Below are 19,022 nucleotides of genomic sequence, written 5' to 3' on the forward strand. Positions count from 1 at the left end.
CAGAGTGGAAACATTTTTGTGAGATTCAAACAGAATTTACAGAAAAGATAGACATAAGATGCAACAACATGTCCAATAACTTCCGAGAGGTGACAGAGATTGGCAATGGCTTGATTGTTCGCAAATCAAAAGAGGCAAGGATAGATTGAGGGTTATATATTGTCTCGGAGACTGAGAGAACATTCCTGCTTTTCTCTGAATAGCGCCATGGGTTCTTTTACATCTATCTATGAACGGTATGCATTGTTTGGATAGCGTGCAAGAAACAATACTAATATATGTGACAATAATAAATCAAATCAAATCAAACAAGTGGCAGCAATTGCATATCGGAAAGTTGGTGCCATGAGAAATGCAACATTCTTTTAGTGCCGCACGACAGTATTCACTTAGATTATGTGCTCAAGTCTCTGAAGAAGAACTTTGACCCACGACCATCTTAGTTTTAGTTTATTTATTAGTGTCTCAAGTAGGCATACATTAACACTGCAATGAAGTTACTGTGAAAATCCCCTTGTCGCCACATTTCGGCGCCTGTTTGGGTACACTGGGGGAGAATTTAGCACGGGCAATGCACCTAACCAGCACGGTAGCAATGTGAAGCAAGCTGACAGTTGTTTGAGATCTCAACAGAGGTATTGAATATTTAATTCAAAGTGAAATGCTGCAAAGTTGCAATAAAACTGAAAATGCTGGAAATACTCATCTGGTCTGGCAGCAACCGTGGAGAGAGAAAGAGAAGTTAATGCTTCAGATTGATGACCTTTTATTTTAAGCAATTGAACATCACTGCAACACGGTCAATGTTAGATTAACTCACTAAGAGATTGTGCGGATGTGCCCTGCAACATGATTTCAGATTCTTCCCACAGGTATTTGCTTCATTTACTTTAGGATTTGAATGAAATGAATGCATAATTCACCAAGTTTGAAGTCAAATAGCAGACTCGAATTCCACATTTTGTGAGCATGTTTCTGTTGGGAAGGATACTCAATCATGGCTAAATTTGTGAATATGATTGCGTGCAGCGGTTGTGGAGCTTGTCAAATTTTCGACACTCTGATCTAAATGAAGCAGATTTATAACGAGGCCTCTTTTATTGGGTGGGGTGAAATAGAATCTGCTCCGCGTTGACAACTTTGTTAATGAGATTCCTTTGGTCAGAAGGTGGAGAATGTATTCAGAACGAGCACAATGACTCAGCTTCATTTGATCGCCTTTTGAGCATGTTTCATCCTCCAGATCGTTTCCAAATTCCCATTAATCTGACTTTACAATTATATCATTTTGTGGGGAAACTCATTCTGAATCTTAATCCAAAGTTAAGAGGCTTTGAGTGCGGCAGTTTAATGCCGATGATGTTGGGTATTAAAAACGTCCTTCGCTTAACTCCGAGAACTAGATAGGAACATTTAATGCAATGTAAAATCCTTTCTTTCCCTCTGTGCAGCTTTCACCATTTTAATCAGCTGACTGGGTTTTCTTTCGTGATGATAAGATATTGTGAAGTCTTAATATACACATAATGGAATTAAAGGATACGTGGATAGGGTGGGAAAGGGAAGTTGAGGTAGAAGATCAATCATGATCTTATTGATTGACGGAGCTCATTCGCGGGGCTGTATTGCCCACTATTACCTACTTTGTTATATCGGTTATCGATATAGGCTTTTTCAACAGGTAGATCTTATGGATCAGCCAAATAAGTCTATGAGGATGCAAAAATCCAAACAATAATGAACACAAAATAAAAACAGAAAATGCTGGAAATACTCGGCAGGTCTGGCAGCATGTTTGGAGAGAGAAAAACGCTTTAGGTCAGAGTAACCCTTCATCAGAATTGGATTATGTGACAAGACTACAATGTAAGGAGCAATTAAATTGAATCAAAAACTTTGATCGAGAATACTGGATGTGTTCCCATTTCTTTCTTAATTCACAGAATCACGGAATCCCTGCAATGCAGAAGGAGACCATTTGGCCCATCAAGCCTATACCGACAACAATCCCAACCCGGCCCTATCCCCACACATTTACCCTGCCAGTTCCCCTGGTACTAAGGGGTAATTTAGCATGGCCAATCAACCTAACCCGCACATCTTTGGAGTGTGGGAGGAAACCGGAGCGCCCGGAGGAAACCCAGGCAGACACGGGAAGAACGTGCAAACTCCACATAGACAGTGACCCGAGGCTGAAATTGAACCTGGGTCCCTGGCTGTGAGGCAGCAGTGATAACAGCTGCGCCAGGGACCTTAATAATAAATACATTGTACCTTATTCAACACACACTCCCATTTCAGCTATGGCTGGACTTTATTGCAGAATTCTATAAATCAAATTCTAACAGGCTTTCACCCCAATCTCAGAAAAATCTGACTGCACCAATGTGCACCGAGAAGTGGCTTCTGTTAGTGAGACGACCAGCCTAATGCTGGTTTATGTCAGATTGTGAGTAGTTTGGCGTTCTGAACTTGGGGGAATATTCAATTTGATTTCACATTAAAGCTTGACAATCAGTGTAGAGAGAGAGAGGGTAAAATTCCGTCCCATCAATCGGGGCTGGTTTTTAACTTGGGTAGCAGAGGTGAAAGGACAATGCTATAACTGACTGCCACTCAATCCTCCTATTTAGTCAATATTAGCTATGTGTCTCCATCTAATTATTTCTTCTGCGTGTTTTTCTTTTGATTACCATAAGGTAATTTCAGTTGCACCATGGGTTTACTTGACATTTTCAAAGATCAGGGAGCATTCAAACAACCTTTTCATAAATCTCCCTGGCGGTGGGGTCTAGCCAGTAATTGATATGTAAGCATAAACAATAGAACAACACCAGAGCATCTGAGACCTGCCTGAGCCTTGCTGTCAAATTTAAAGCTCTGATAACTATACAAGAGTAGATGATGTGTTCTTTAAAGATCCACTGTGCCTTTTCATTAACTAGTTACTGCCCAGTTCTGATCAAGAGGATAATGCCAGACCAGGTTTTCTATGAAATTATCTTGTGTTATTTGTCTGTCTCCGATGATTATAACCAACAAGAATGATTTCCTCCTGAAATCCCTTTCATTGAATTTGTGCCCATTTCAGCCACAAAATCTTTTAAGATTGTGAAATATTATTTGGACAAAAAAGGCGCACAGCAATATAAGACGAGATAAAGGATTCTGCAATGCTTGCAGTATTTTTTCAGGCTAAAGGTGCATATCATTAAATTACATTGTCCCTTGTTTGCTTTTTAATCACCAGAGCTACATGGTTGCTCATCATCATTTAACTACATCAATAGCATGGGAAGAGAGGGATATGGTCCCCAGAAGGGTAGGGGGCTTTAGTTCAGATGGGCAGCATGGTCGCTGCAGGCTTGGAGGGCTGAAGGGCCTGTTCCTGTGCTGTAATTTTCTTTGTTCCTTCTCCAGAAACAGTGCTCATAATTGTGCAGTTGCATGTCTCACTTTTCAAGTTCTGCAAATACATAATTCTTTGGAAGTGATTGTTGAATGTTTGAGGCATTCTCAGTGAATCAGATTTTCAGTTTGTGCAGTCATTTTAGGCCCAATCGTGTTGTGTAACCAACCAGCATTTTCACAGTTACATGGGTTTCAAAAAAGCCCTGTCGCCCATCAACTTTTTTGGGCTTTTCCCCAATAAAAATAAAATGATTTTCCCTCCGTCACTTCTGTGCAAATTTTGTTAAAACGGCAAATGGTGATTTTGTGAGCTAATGCTCCTGGCAGGAGTATAGGCCGAAGATAAAGGTAAGACACTCACAACATGACAGTCTGACCAATACCAGTCGTCCACTTTGTAAAATTACATCTTGTCAATTGCACCATTCAGATAAACAGCTGAGAGAATGATTGTGTCTGATTGTGTTAGTAGTGACATAGTCATGTAAAAACTGACTTAATCGACTTAACTAAATGTGGAACATTAATTGCTTGTGTAACAATATGATATATAATATAATTCTAAGGATTAGCCACTAGTTGTGAATACTAACATTGCATCTATCCTTCCAAGAAGATGTTAAACTAAGAGCCTCTCTGCCATCTAGTGTGAACATCAACATCCCATGACACTGCTTGAAGAAGAGCAGGGGTGTTCATCCCAGTGTCCTGTTTAACGTTTATCACTCAGCCAATATCACAAAAAACAGATTATTTGGACATTATCACTTTGTGGGGTTGCTGGTGCTGGCCGTACACAAATTGCTGCCATGTTTCCTATAATGGAATAGTGACCGTACTTCAAAAGTACTCAAATTGGCTGTAGGTGCTTTGGAGCATCCTAAGGTTACATATGGTACGATAGAAATGCAAAACGTTCACTTTAACTGGTGTGTCACAAACTTGGTGCTCAGTAACTCCTCCAAGCCAATTACACCTTACTTAATCAACACCCTATCCACCACCTTAAACATTCACTCCCTCCAGTACTGATATATTGTGGCAGCAGATGTGTATGGTCTACAGAATGTGCTAGAATTCACCAAGGCTTCTTCTACAGCACCTCCCAAATGCACAACCTCCACCGTCTGGAAGGACAAAGGCAGCAAGCACATGAGAACACTGCCTCCTGCAAGTTTCCCCCCCAAGTCATATTCCCAGTTAGGAAATATATCACCACTCCTTCATCTTCGCTGAGGCAAAATCTTAGAACTTCCTACAGCAACATGTAAGTGGCTTCGCCACATAAACTGTAGATGAGTAAGTAGTTCACTATCATCTTCTCAAAAGGAAGAGCAGTTGGGGATGGGCATAAATGCTGGGTTTGTCAATGATGGCAACAGCCCATTGAGATATACATAATATATTTTAAGTTCAAAAATGCATGCAGGAACTGAGGAATTTAATCTGATATTATTGTTAATTATGCAATTATCTGAGATGCACTGCTTAGAGGAAAAGAATATTGAAAGCAGAGAGGTAAATGGTACAATAGTTGACACCTTGACTGGGAGTTCATCAGAGAAGGATTGGCAGGAATGGGATAGAAGGAATAGCCCGGACTGAGAAGAGTGGAGGGTTCAGCTGTAGAAGTAAACCTGGAGGAGATCATCAAGGTCATATCATCCTCAAAGTTAGAAGCTGCTTCTATCGCTGGCTGTGGTATATTATTTGTCTCTTCTGGACGTTTCTCATGTTTACATCTGGAGTCATCTGCAACATGATTGATTTTTGCAATGTGCTCTGATAGTGCTCGTAAGTAATGAATGAGTAAAAATGTGGTTACGCTGACTGAGAAACTGTGACCAGGCAACTTTTGAAAGAGAGAAACCAGACTGAAATTAATGGAAATGAAAATCGGATGGTCTCTATTCCAGGTGGCTGATCTGTAATGGCAATTTTACACCTGGATGGTAAGTTGAAAATTGACCTAGCCTGTTTAAAGGCTGCGTTTAAACTTTAAGTCATTAAAACAAAAAGGGAAATGCATTCAATGTGGAAAGTAACAGAGAAACTGAAAAACAAATACAAATTCCTCCGAGTATAAAAGACGGATTTGGTAGCTTCAGTGGGAAATAATACTAACGGCTGAACGTGAATATAAGTGATCCAAGCTCTATGCTTCAGTCTGTTGTTAATATTTTAAATCAAATCCTCCATTACAAGTAATCTATGACTCCAATTAGCAAATATTACCTCTAAAGGAACTTCGGGAGCTATTGCACAATGTAATGTGCAATAGCTGGCTGGCGTTAGAAATTCTTCATTGTTACTGATGCTTCAAGCTTCAGTTTTGCCACATTTACATAACATATTGTTAAACCCGGAGGAAACATTATTTTTCTGTAAATCTTGATGCTAACTTTCTGCTGGGCCATCTGGCATGGCGCTGTGAGTATAGGTCTTCGGGAAAGTTAGATTTTGATTTGCTTTTTGTGCCAGCTTTCGGAAATGCTTGGTAGAACAGCTTTTTTGCTGTCAACAATTGCAGATGAAATGTGGGCACAGTAAGAAGTCTCACAACCCCAGGTTAAAGTCCAGCAGGTTTATTTGGAATCACGAGCTTTCGGAGCACTGCTCCCCTCACCTGATGACGGAGTAGCGCTCCAGTCCAACGCCGGCATCTCCACATCACAGATGAAATGTGGATATTGAACTGCAAATTTTGCAGTTTCCTGGCCAGACTGGGGCTGAAAAAGATTGAGTGGAGAGGAAAACTGTTTTTCCGCAGAGAGAGAGTACAAGTATTTTGGAGGGTTAGGCAACTTCTGCGTAGTTCACTGAGCCGTGACAAAAAGGATGATGGGAAGGAGAGCTACCTGAATATAGAGGTGTGAGACTGGTGACAAAAATTAAGGAGCAAGAAAGGAAAAATAATTTGTAAACAAAGATCAGAAATCTACAAAAGCACTGAATTTTCAAGCATAAGTCTTAACCTCAGGAAGAAAATTGCAAGGTTTGACAGGTTTATCTGTGATATAAAACTGATTTGTTTGGCGACAGAGGCCCACGTCAATGTGAGAATGGTAATATAGGCAGAGAGAGGACAAAATCTCAACAGATACGGAATGCTCAATAGGATTATCACATCAGACCAGTCGTGATCTCATTGAATGGCAGAGCAGACTCGATGGGCTGAATAGCCTACATCTGCTCCTACGACTTGTGCTCCCAACAATAGAATAACAGGAGAATTCAAGTATAATGTCCCTGGGACTATTCATACTGAGAATCACAACAGAACACAGCAAATATTGAAACATAAAATCTTTTTGCCACAAATGCATAGTTTTGCTTTATTTTGAACAGTTATTTACTTCTGTCTTTATGAGCACACTGTCGACCAAATATCTGAATGATCCCCATGCATTGGCCTGCATGGGGATCAGGCAGGGTGATCTCTGTTGCAGAATGTCGATCATCAAATTTTACACAGCATGGTAATCTGATGTTTTGAATAGGCAATCGGCATTTAGCAAATACAAGGTAAGTCTGACTGTCATCTTTGTTTTTCTCTCTTTTCAAGCTATTTTGCTTTCCAATCAACTTCTCAGGGAAAGGTCAACTAAGTATTGGATCATATCAGCTTACTTCCTAAACTTCCTAATAGGGCAGCATGGTGGCACAGTGGTTAGCACTGCTGCCTCAGAGTGCCAGAGACCCGGGTTCGATTCTCGACTTGGGTCACTGTCTGTGCGGAGTCTGCACGTTTTCCCCGTGCCTGCATGGGTTTCCTCCGGGCTCTGGTTTTCTCCCACACTCTGGAGGACTTGCTGGTTAGGTGCAATGGCCATAGTAAATTCTCCTTCAGTGTACTCGAACAAACGCCGATGTGTCACTACAGGGGATTTTCACAGTAACTTTATTGCAGTGTTAATATAAGCCTACTTGTGACACAAATAAATAAATAAACTTTAACTTTAAACTTTAAGCTTAATCAGTCATCTAGCAGAAAGAATTATATTGGATACCTGAAGCAGCACAAAATTGTCCTGGGAAAATGGCATGAGGAGGAAGGATTCCTACTCTCGTTCATTCTTTCCCAAAAGCTCCAAACAATCTGATTTACTTCTCTTCCTCAAGCAATCTACATAATTGGCTGCCAAGTAACACAGTGAATGGAGACTTAACTGAAACATTGGAACATTAAACGGTTAGCTTCAGATTCATAAATAATGAAGTTATGGAGCTTGCCTTGAATGTTGAAGGCCACCAAGCTGCTTTACTGTTTCTTGTTCCTACCCTTTTAAGTTCTTATGCAACATTTCTTTTTCTCTTGTCACATAAAACAACACAGTTAGCATTCTGTTACGCCTTGGGAGATCATTTTCACTTGTAAATAAAGGAGAGCTCAGTAGCATTCTCAGCAATGCAAGATGGCATATGGATAACCTGTGGCAGAACAAGTGATAAAAGATATGCTGGTAGTATTAAATGAAGTAGGAGGAGGTTTGAGTCGAGCATAAACACCAGCGTAGACCAGTTGGGCTGAGCAAAATGCTACCTGTGGTGTAAATTCTCATTGCTGTTGCTGCGGTGTGAACAAAGGACAACAGAGTGAGACCTGGATGAAGGGTCAATGCAGATTGTGCAGGATAGCTCCCAGGGTTGAAAATAGCAGAACAGAAGGTGAGGAAATCACATCTTTATGGAAGAAGTGAAGGGTGAGGGAGAGAAGAGGTTCTGCAGTATGGAGCTCCTGAGAAATAATGAATGAGGGGGGCACACTAGGTAATGAACCTTGACTATAATACAGGGACAATGTGGAAGGAAAGGGATTTTTATCGAGGAAACTTTGGGGAAGCACCAACCTCATTGGAACTGATAAAGCAGAGGTCAAGAATGATTGCAATGGAATGAGAGGTTCGAATTGAGAGGAGAGAAGGTGTCAATTGCTATCTGATTTATGAAGTATGTACAGTCAAGAAGTCTCCATTTCAGAGACATTGGAGGTAAAATTCAACTTCAGCAAGGACTCAAGTTCAGCTACCTATTATACATGCAGAAAGGAAACAGGCAGGATATATAATATCAGCCAGTGTGTGACTGCCCAATTTGCGGCCCTGTGAAAGTTGAATTTTATCACCATCGGGCCCTTAACAAGGCAGAAGACATTACTACTGTAAAGATAATTGCAGTATGATCATCTAATCCTGATTGTCAAATAAAAGATGTTGAAAGTAAAGCTGTTGTATTACAAGTCAGACATCTTCATTGTCAGTTTAATGACTGAATGTAACTACTGTAATTATTCATTTAATTTCTCACTATGATTGATATTTGCGGTTTTATGTTCATAATATTACTATATTTCAGCTAAGCACTATAAATTACAATTATAAATTCTTAGTAAGCAGCATAAAGAGCAATTTTACTTGATATTGGATTAAGAAGGGTTTTTGTAAGCTCAGAATTGCGCCTTTCCTGGATAAATGCACGTAATTTATTGCCCATTAGTTGCGAATAATGGGGAAGTCTTACTTTGTTTGACATAGCTTCACAGTCTCATTGGTTTCCTAAATCAACATGAAATCTCATAACCTTCCATCAAATCTGCCACTGCAGACCTGGGAGGTTCATAAGTGGTTGTGTGGGGGTAAAAAGTAATAATTAGTTTTAATGAACAATAAATCCTCTAATGAGAGACAGGTTTGTATATGCATCTGGGATTTAGCACAATTTATTTTAGCAATCAAATTGGCTCACGTCAAAATGGCATGAGGACCAGCCCAGCGCCTATGTAAGATGTTGCTCTGTGCCATGAAATGAAAGGATGCAGAGCTTTGATCCATGATTAGTCCACGTTGCGAATTCTTAACCATTGCCGACCTTTTTGGGGTGGGGGGGGGGAAAGAGGAAGAGAGGTGGAATTGTATGCTAGAAATGATTCACCTGCCAATTTTCCCTCTTCTTGTGTGGAGAATGTTGTACTGGAGGTCAAGTATATTCTTTAATAAATTGGAACATGTCACAAAGGAATCATGTATTGAAGGGTATAGCATCACGAGAGTGAAATACAATACAGTTTGTGTTGTTCCTGTTTAAACTTTGCAGTGTAAATGTAATGTTATTATTGCTATATTTATAATTTTTCCGAATGATGCGCAACTGTAAAAATTTACATAAAATTTAATCAATTCAATGAGTGGGATTCCACTTTATTCTGAAAAAAAAGAATGGGGATGTTAGGGGCTAAGATCATTGTTAGTATTCGTAATGAAAGATTACTTTTCCAGCCAAATTCTTCAATTTACTCCGTAAGAAAGCTTCTGGTACACCAGGCAGTTTGTGGACTGTTTTTGAAAAAACTGTGAGATCTGCGATATTCTGAGTGAGGTTGCGAGAACAGTTCCAAACGTACGAGACTCTATATGTTTGAAGATGAGAGAAATTGGGTGCGATCACTGAATAGGTTAATATTAAACAGAAGATTGCTGATTTACCAAAGGCTTGATCACACTAATTAAAACGTCTGTCACTTGCATGAAAATATCAGAGCTGGAGTTCTGGGCTTCTTCTTCAAAGCCCGTCAAGATACACATTCTATTTTCTTTGCTGGGGACGGAAGTGTGATGCCAGATTAAGATGGTATGAATTGGAAAAGACGTCTTTATTATGAAAATGGAGCAACATCGAAAATCTGTATTTCTGATGAAGGCTGGATGGGTGCATCAACTCTGGGGAGCAAGCCCCCTGAGAGCTGTGTCTGAATAAAACACAGCTGGATTGTATAATCACAATGTGTACATAGAGATGGAAATATCTCAGTGAATTCATTAAGTGGCACAACTGTCAGTAATAGAATCATGTAGAGGCACCAGGTTGCACATCAGACGTACACTATGCCAACATGTAGAATCAGTTTTATTGTGCAGAGGATTGGGTGGGTGTTGGCCTGTTCCGGGTGCTCTGATTTCTTCCCACAGTCCGAAAGACGTGCTGGTTAGGTGCATTGGTCATGCTAAATTCTCCCTCAGTGTACCCGAATAGGCGCTGGAGTGTGGCGACTAGGGGATTTTCACAGTAACTCATTGCAGTGTTAATATAAGCCTACTTGTGACACTAATAAATAAACTTTAAACTGTTACAATTAAGGAAAATCCAGTCACGTAGGACTACTTTCAGCAAGTCTGACCTTTTTATGTCATTAAAATACAAATCAGATTTTACTCTAGGAACTGGGCTATAATGAAGGCTTCCAGTTTTCTCCCACGCTTTTCTTAACTTAAAATGAATTATCTTATTCTTCTGGAATTATTCCATGGCTGGCTAGTACTTAACGACATATATCCTTGCCCTTTTTTATTGATTATATTAACTTTCCTACAGCAGTCCATTTTCATCAAATGTAACTTTCTTTACACTGATTTAGTTTAATACCTTCTTTCACTGGCCCTGTGTCTTGTTTTCTGTGTGTACAGCACAGAGTTTCTCTCTTACAATTTTAAACAAAAACAGATTTTTTTAAAAGCTTTTTTAATTTTTCTAACCATGTCTGTCTTTCAAAACTTTATCCCGCATAAAACTTTTGATCTATTTCTTATTTTGGCCTTTATGCTGTTTTTCTTGTCTACTTCTCAGTGCATAGCGTTGATGGACTCACCACTCACCGGGGACTTTGGTTTCTCTCATAGTCACCTCTTTACGGGGTTCATCAATGTCACCAGCTATTTTGGCTGCCTTATGACGTCGCTCATTTAATCATCCCCCTTGGCCTCTGTGGATTAAGATGTCAAATCTTATTTTCAGCTGAGTGACATTTTGTGTACTACTGGTTGAAACACAGCTGTCTCACTCTGCAAATTCCCAACCTGGAATGTTACATCCAAGTGAGGCTATTGGAGACCAATTTCGAGGTGGTGGGAATCTCAGTTCTGAGGATCACAATTGTTTCTCCATTTTCTAACTATTCTCAGCATGAACAACTTAAAAGATGAATAAGGTGTGGATGGCAAGTAGACTCTAGTTGGGGGAGATGGGGGGGAAATTCTGTGGGCCTGCTAGCTCCTGGCAGGAATCATGTTGGCCAGGAGAATCAGGCGTCGGCAAAAAAATGGGTTTTGCACCAGACGCCAAACCCCCTTGATGTGCCAAGCCCACAACTCCGGCTCCAATCTGGAACCAAATAATTAGTCAAAAGGCCTGTTTTAAATGTGGTTAATGGGCTTGGAGCCTGATTCAAACCCGCCCTCCATTCACCCACCTCCCCAGCGGCATTTGACCCAGCGGGCTTTGGCACAGGTCCTGGTAATCATGGACTTGGTGCGTTGGATCCGGGGGGGTGGGGGTGGGGGGGGTGGGGGTCAAGGAGGTAAGTGCAGTGCCCATGTGTGCCCCTCTTCCACTGCCATGCTGCAGAGGGAGGATCCCCCAAGGGTCCTGGGGTTGGGTGGGTTCAGACTGGGGGCTAGGGGTTGACCTTGGCACTCTTCCCTGGGATGGGGTCCACTGACTAGATTGCCTCTTCTCGCCCTGGGAAACCTGAACGTCATTCTTGGCATGGTGATTTCAGGCATCTCTCTGATCAAAGTTTTGATTCCTGTCTGAAGACTTTGGAGTGGACTGGTCATTTTAATATCCATGCTCCCTCGATACCTGACAGGCTTCCAAATCCCATCAGCACTCCATTCTGCAGAAGGGATTCCCCTTTCTCTCTCTAAGCAGCTATGGGTGTGAGAAGATGTCTTTCAAGTCCTCTGACTGACAAAAGTCAGTCGCTTTCACAGAGGGGGTAAATCCCTTCTCCACAGCTGCTCACTCAGCCCCATTCTTTTAACACAGTATTTATTTCAAGTCTCTGAGCCTTCATAGAAAGCTGAAAGTCTTTGAAAACCTTTCAAACCCTTGGAAAGCTTTGCTTCTATTCAATTTCAGTCCAGTTCTTTTAACTCCCCTTTGAGTGATGTTTGGAATGGTTGGAATGGATTCTAACCATGCAATTGTGTCCTTGTCTATACGTGCCATGTTTGTAAAACCTACCTCTCCACTCATCATGAAGGAGCAGTGCTCCAAGAGCTCGTGATTCCAAATAAACCTGTTGGACTTTAACCTGGTGTTGTGAGACTTCTTACTGTGCCCACCCCAATCCAACGCTGGCATCACCACATCATCTCTATCAAGCACTTTGCATAATCTTGACTACTTCCATCAGATCACCCCTCAGTCTTCTCTTTGCTAAAGAATAGAATCTCAGACCTTTTCATTCCTGGTAGTTATAACTTCTCAGTTCAGGTATCATTTTAGGATGTCTTTTTGCTCCTTTCTCGAAAGCCTCTTTTTATTTTTTATCGGATAGGGACTAGAACAGATCCTAATACTTCAAATAGAGGCCAGGATTTTCCACTTCCATTCTCCTCGGGTGGGTTTCGTGACAGGTGCGGGAAATCTCACAAGAGGCCCAAATCGCGTTTTACATCGGCAGGAAGTCTCATTGCGATTGTCCTTGCCCCTCTGCCAGTGAGGCATTCAATGTTAAGAACCCTATTATAATAAATTTGTGTGCAAATATCAGGCTTCTACGCCTGATCAGCCCCAGTGTCGGGGAGGTGTGCTGTGTTGTCTGGGGAGGGAGGGGTGTGGGTGGGGGGATGGGGGCAGGGAGAGTGGGGGGGGGCATGGTGGCTGTTGCAGTCTAACTCCTGTGTGCCAGGTCCACCTTGAAAAATTGTCCCAACCTTTAAAACTAAGGGTGGTATTTTTCCGGTCGCACCCTCTTCTGCATTGTAGTATTCTGTGGATTCTATGAATAGTCTAGCGATAATACCACCAGACCATCGCCTCCTCACACTCATTGGACATAATCATTCTTTAAATTTTTTTTAAATGTAAGTCTGCTGTTTCTTGGGTACAAAAATCTAGGTTACCAGGACTGAGGCAAGACCCTTACTGCAATTTCTGGTATCATTCTGCAGACCAGTAATTTAATCAAGTGGTTCAGGTGGCATCAGAAACCTTGACAACCGAGTTTGTGTGGTTACCCACAGTCATCTGAAGCAACGATCTAAGGTAGCAAACTGCAAGTTACCCAGCTAACCTCATCTGAACCCTGAGAAAAATAACCACAGCCTCACAGTCACTTCAGGGGGCCCATTATTTTTGTAATACATGCTGTGAATCTCAACGGTAGATTAAAGTAAATCTTTCATTTAGCTTTGTCTTTCTTCTAGCTAGGTCACCTCTGTGTGTCTGTCAATAACCTGTTATTACATCATTGATTCAAACTGAAGGATTAATTTTTATTTTTAATTTTTATTGTGACACTTCTTTAACTTAATTTTTAGTTGATTATCATACAATGACATGGCTTGTGTGTGTTATAAAACACATTTTAATAATTAAATTTCAATGAGAGTTACAGGCAGAGTAGGAGAGCTATGTTAATTTACAGGAAAGGTTGTGATATTATCAGCCCACCCCCATAGATTATATTATTGCCCTTTAACACTGCACTATCTGATTCTTGATTGATTTGCTTGTCAATTCCAAATTATAATTACAGAAATTCAAACAGAAGCCACGTATTGTTACAGCTTCTTATAGATTTTGTGCGCAAAAAATAACCAAGTACCCCCAGGCCTCAATTTTTAGTGACTTTTTTTTCTATATAGATGAGCCTTGTCATTGTTGGCAAATTGAATATTTGTCGTTCTTTTTTGCACGCAGTGTCGGCAAAAAAGGTTCAACTCAGGTTACATATCGCAGGCATGAGATGCCAGGCAAATTGTTTACATTATTGCCATTCTGTGTGTTTTAACCCCAAATGCTGGAGAACAATTCTTCCTGTGTACGTGTGATGGTTTCCATTTGTCAGCCATCTTTGTCGCCATTCTAAGGGAGGCTACCAACTTAGTGCCCACTGGCAAAATGCTTTGAACAGTTGCGTGCCATTGACTCACCTCCTCCAAGAAATTGTGGTTCAGCTGGGACAAACATATCACATTGGAACGTTCAAACTTTCAGAAAGCAAATACAAAAGACAAAAAAATTCTCAGTGCAGGCACAATCCCCTCCATGGGCAGCATGGTGGCATAGTGGTTAGCACTGCTGCACCAGGGACCTCGGTTCAATACCCAACTTGGGTCACTGCCTGTGCGGAATCTGAACGCTCTCCTTGCGGCTGCGTGTGTTTCCTCCGGATTCTCCAGTTTCTTCCCACAGTGTGAAAGACGTGCTGGTTAGGTGCATTGGCCATGCTAAATTCTCCCTCAGTGTACCCGAACAGGCGCCGTAGTGTGGCGACTAGGGGATTTTCACAGTAACTTCATTGCAGTGTGAATGTAAGCCTACTTGTGAGACTAATAAGTAAACTTAAACTTAATTGCTTCAATGTGCTTCACTTTGTTTATATCCAAAGATGGGTTTCTTTCTGACCCTTGTCCTTTAATTTGTGGAACTTATAATATTGCATTTGAGTTTTTTATGTCATTGTTATCCTGTTCCCCGCCTTTCTGGATACTTGAAGATAAAAACTGAGGTCTTTAAGTCCCTGAGGGTTTCTGCTATCAATGAAATCATAGTCTTATGGGTTGCTGCAGCTTACATTTCAACTTCCATGAATCCATTCCAACAGGGGAAACCTTCTGCAGGATAGTGACAGCTCCTGTGGATATTGTATCATAGTTATATTATCTATTATCTATAGTCTAACTTATTTATGAACTTTGAAGGTTACAGGTTTAGACAGTTCTTGTTCATTAAGGGGGAAAAAAATCCTTTTGAGTCCGTAATTGCTCCACGAAGCCCAATGCATCTCACTCAGCTCTTCCAACAAATTCTTAAGTGTATTTCCCTTACTTTACATGTCTACATATCTGTGTCAACTGCCACACTTTTATTATTTTCATTTCTTTTATCTACAGAAAACACTGCCCTCCATCTGTCTGAAGCTAATCTAATAGCACCTAACTATCATCCAGGAGGAGTGCTTTATACAGTCAACAGCCCCAACCTAACCACAGGTACCTACATTTCTATTGCAGAGAGTTGTAATTCCAAACTTCACGCTCTCCTATTCCCTCCCCCCATAGTTGAGAACAGTGACCTAAAGTTCAAGAAGCCCACTTACTTTTTACAGCCTTGTTTACCCTTCTCCGTTTGCTCTACTTCCTCCAGGATGAACCCGAGCACAAGTATCTTTGAATTACGATCTGAAACTTAACTCTCTCAAAACTATTTTTTTCATGGGATGTGGGTGCCGCTGGCTGGGCCAGAATTTATTGCCCATCCCTAATTGCCCTTGAGAAGTTGGTGTGTACAGTCCATGTGTTGCAGTGACACCCCCTGTGCTGCTCGGGAGTTTCAGGATATTGACACAGTGAAGGAATGATGAGATAAGTTCTACTCAGGAAAGTGGTGGCCTATTCCCATGCATCTGCTGCCCTTGTCCTCCTTGGTGGTATAGGTTGCGGGTTGCAAGATGTGCACTTCAAACATTCCCCTGCATAGCATATTACCCCTCACTAAACTCGCACTAACTCTGAGGTCGGGAACCAAGTGATGTAGTCATTTGGAACATGGTTCTTGGTTGGAATGTAGCTTCAACTGGGAAGGAAGGTTTTGTGTGAAATGAGTCTTGGACTTGACCAATCCATAGTGCAAAGTTACCTGTAATTGACATAAATATTTACTGATGGTGATATATTGAAGGGAGAACTTTACTCTGTAAATGATAGATTTTCTGTGTACTGTGCTTAGTGTTAAAGATGTCATTACATTCCATTCCCATATAAAATATGCCTGCCTGGTAGGCAACAAAGCCACTATACCCAAATTTATATTGATAAAATTAACCCATCATTGATCAAACCTCCATCTGGCAATCGAACTTTTATCCATCAATCCCAACTGACTAAGTTATCTTTGCCACCAGGGTGCCCCGCTAGTTCCATATTCAGCACTTATGCTACCATCCAGATTTGCGTCAGATGTAAGGGAGCTGTAACCAAATTCTACCTGCTGTATTTTGTTCCTCTGCATGCAGTTGTTCTGCCTTGCCTTACATTCCCACTGTCACTTTGATACCATTTTAGTTGGAAAAAAAACACATTTTGCATACTCATAGAATATGCACGAGGTGGACATCTCTACATGTACACATGTAAAGCCATAGCATCGAGAAGGATTAGTTTACTCATAATGGCATCTTGAGATATAGAACCCAGATTATGTCTTGTGCTATAATAAGCACAATTTCAAAGCAGCATGCTGTCCACTAAGAGGAGGGTTATAATGTTGTATCACTAACCCCATCGTCTTTTGACGATCCTGCCAAATCTGCTTTGAAACCTCATTTGTTACCGTATGCAACCATATTCCCCATATCTATCGATATCTGAATTAGAACTGAGCAAATAAAACCTTACACAGAAGCTGCAGAAATGAGTGGCACTTATTCAGGTTGTTAGCTCTACAGATGCTAATGAATTCCCCCTGGGAGCAGAGACAGATGCAAGTGTCTTGAAAGTGGAGATGATGACACCTGTGGTCATGAACTGCACTGTAGTTGCTACTGACATTGTTTTCTGACAGCATAGTCCTGGTGTCCACACTACTCATCTGCTCTGATTTGTCTAGTCATTCTGTACTCTGCCAATGCAACATTTTTCTCCCTGACTTCTTGTTGCTGCTTTGAATGGGATCCTTACATGGCCTGCTTTGTGTTGTGCTCATCAGCATTCAGGAACAGCTTTGATATTGCTTCCAGTTTGGTTCAACTCAAAATCTAGAATGTGTCATCTACAATGCATTTCGGCATCAGAGGAAGCGGAGAGATCTTTTACTGGCGAATGTCCAAGATGTTTAGGACAGTATCCTGTCATTTTGTGCTTCAGCTCATTTATAGAGAATATGTAAAGATCCAAAGAAGGTGGTTTTATAAGGCAGTAATTTGTAAGCGGACATGATGACACCCTAAAACATGAATGATGCTCAAATTGTTTCTATAGTAACGTGGATCACCCTGATTGAATCCTCACATATTTAGCTATCTGTTATTTTATAAAACCTTTACTCAAATCCCAAAATTAAAATGGATTGAATATCTCGGCTCTGGACTTTCAGTATTATGATACTATACTGAAGTGATAGGATGATGCCTTTTCAAGTTGTTTACATCATGTCTTTGTAAACCAGGGAGGAAAAACATTGACAAATTTTCATTATAGAACCCCTTAATAAAAGTAGACAAGAGCCAGAAATATTGCATGGACTTTATGAAATATCACAACTCAGCAAAGTTTGAGAGAATAAAAGCAAATTGCTGCGGGTGCTGGAATCGGAAACCAAAAGAGAAAACGCTGGAAAATCTCAGCAGGTCTGGCAGCATCTGTAAGGAGAGAAAAGAGCTGACATTTTGAGTCCTTTGTCAAAGTTTGAGAGAAAATGTCACATGAAATAAAAATGGAATGAAAGATTTGAAGAGAGCAATGAACTTATTATTTTACCAGAATCATAGAAACCCTACAGTGCGTAAAGAGGCCTTTTGGCCCATCGAGTCTGCACCGACCACAATCCCACCCAGGCTCTAACCCTACATATTTAACCGCTAATCCCTCTAACCTACGCATCTCAGGACACTAAGGGGCAATTTTAGCACGGCCAATCTACCTAACCCATGCAGAAGTGATACAGTCTCATCACTTACCTAAGTAGTGAAATCAAAGAAGATTGAACAACAGCACATTCACCATTTTATATCTTCTACGTATTAGCTACTACTTTTCCTATCTTCCCTCATGTCCTCTCCAAGCTCATCTTGCCCAGGAGACAAACTTGCTGTACCTTCGACCTATTCCTACTCAGCAGTTGATTGCCTAACATCCCTTCATGGTCCACTAATGGCTGATATTGATAACCTCCTCAGGTAATATTCCCCTCTCCTTCAAATCTACTGTCTGCTTTCCTCTCCTCAAACATAGATTTCTGAGCTTCCTGTTCTTGCAAGCTAGCACCAACTTGCCTTTCCTCTGCAAATGGTCACCTCCAAAATCCTTGCCCGACTTTCCTGGAACTCCATGTTTAGATCAGATTTTTTTCTGGGCCAAAATAGCAAAGTTGCATTATTCAAAATCACAAATGAGAGCCAATATCCAGTGTGACAAAGGCAAGCGCTCAGCTTCTCAAGCTCTCTGTAGCCTTTGACACGGTTAGTCACACCATCCTGCTCGAACACCCTTTCACCGTCATTCAGCAGCAAGGGACTGTACTCACCTGCTTCCATTCTAATCTGTTGACTTGTACCCATGCAATTGCTTCTCTCTTGCTCCTACACTCTTACCTGTAGTATCGCTAAAGGACCTATCCTCGGGATCCTTCTATTTCTCATCTGCATGCTGCCCCTCAGTGACAGCATCAGTTTCTATATGTACACTGATGCTACCTAACTTTACCTCACTAACATTCCTTCAACAATTTGATTGTCTCAAAATTGTCAAACAGCTTGTCTGACATCTAGGCTGGAATGTCAGTGATTGCTGCTCGGGGACCTGCCGCTGGGATTTTTAAAAATGATTCGTTCACAGGATGTGGGTGTCACTGGCTAATCCAACATTTATTGTCCATCCCTAATTGCTCTT

At 41.0% G+C, this 19,022-nt stretch overlaps 1 protein-coding gene across 3 annotated transcripts in view; it reads left to right on the plus strand.

The window, feature by feature from the left end:
• LOC144505046 (teneurin-2-like) overlaps positions 1-19,022 on the plus strand; it is a 2,673,959-nt gene that overhangs the window by 2,094,993 nt on the left and 559,944 nt on the right. For all 3 annotated transcript variants that reach the window (XM_078230751.1, XM_078230754.1, XM_078230752.1), the window contains one exon: positions 15,309-15,407. In XM_078230751.1, the coding sequence (XP_078086877.1) occupies positions 15,309-15,407 (99 nt within the window). The remainder of the gene's footprint in view (positions 1-15,308; positions 15,408-19,022) is intronic.

This window comes from Mustelus asterias, chromosome 16, assembly GCF_964213995.1.
Source record: "Mustelus asterias chromosome 16, sMusAst1.hap1.1, whole genome shotgun sequence".
Lineage (NCBI taxonomy): Eukaryota > Metazoa > Chordata > Chondrichthyes > Carcharhiniformes > Triakidae > Mustelus > Mustelus asterias.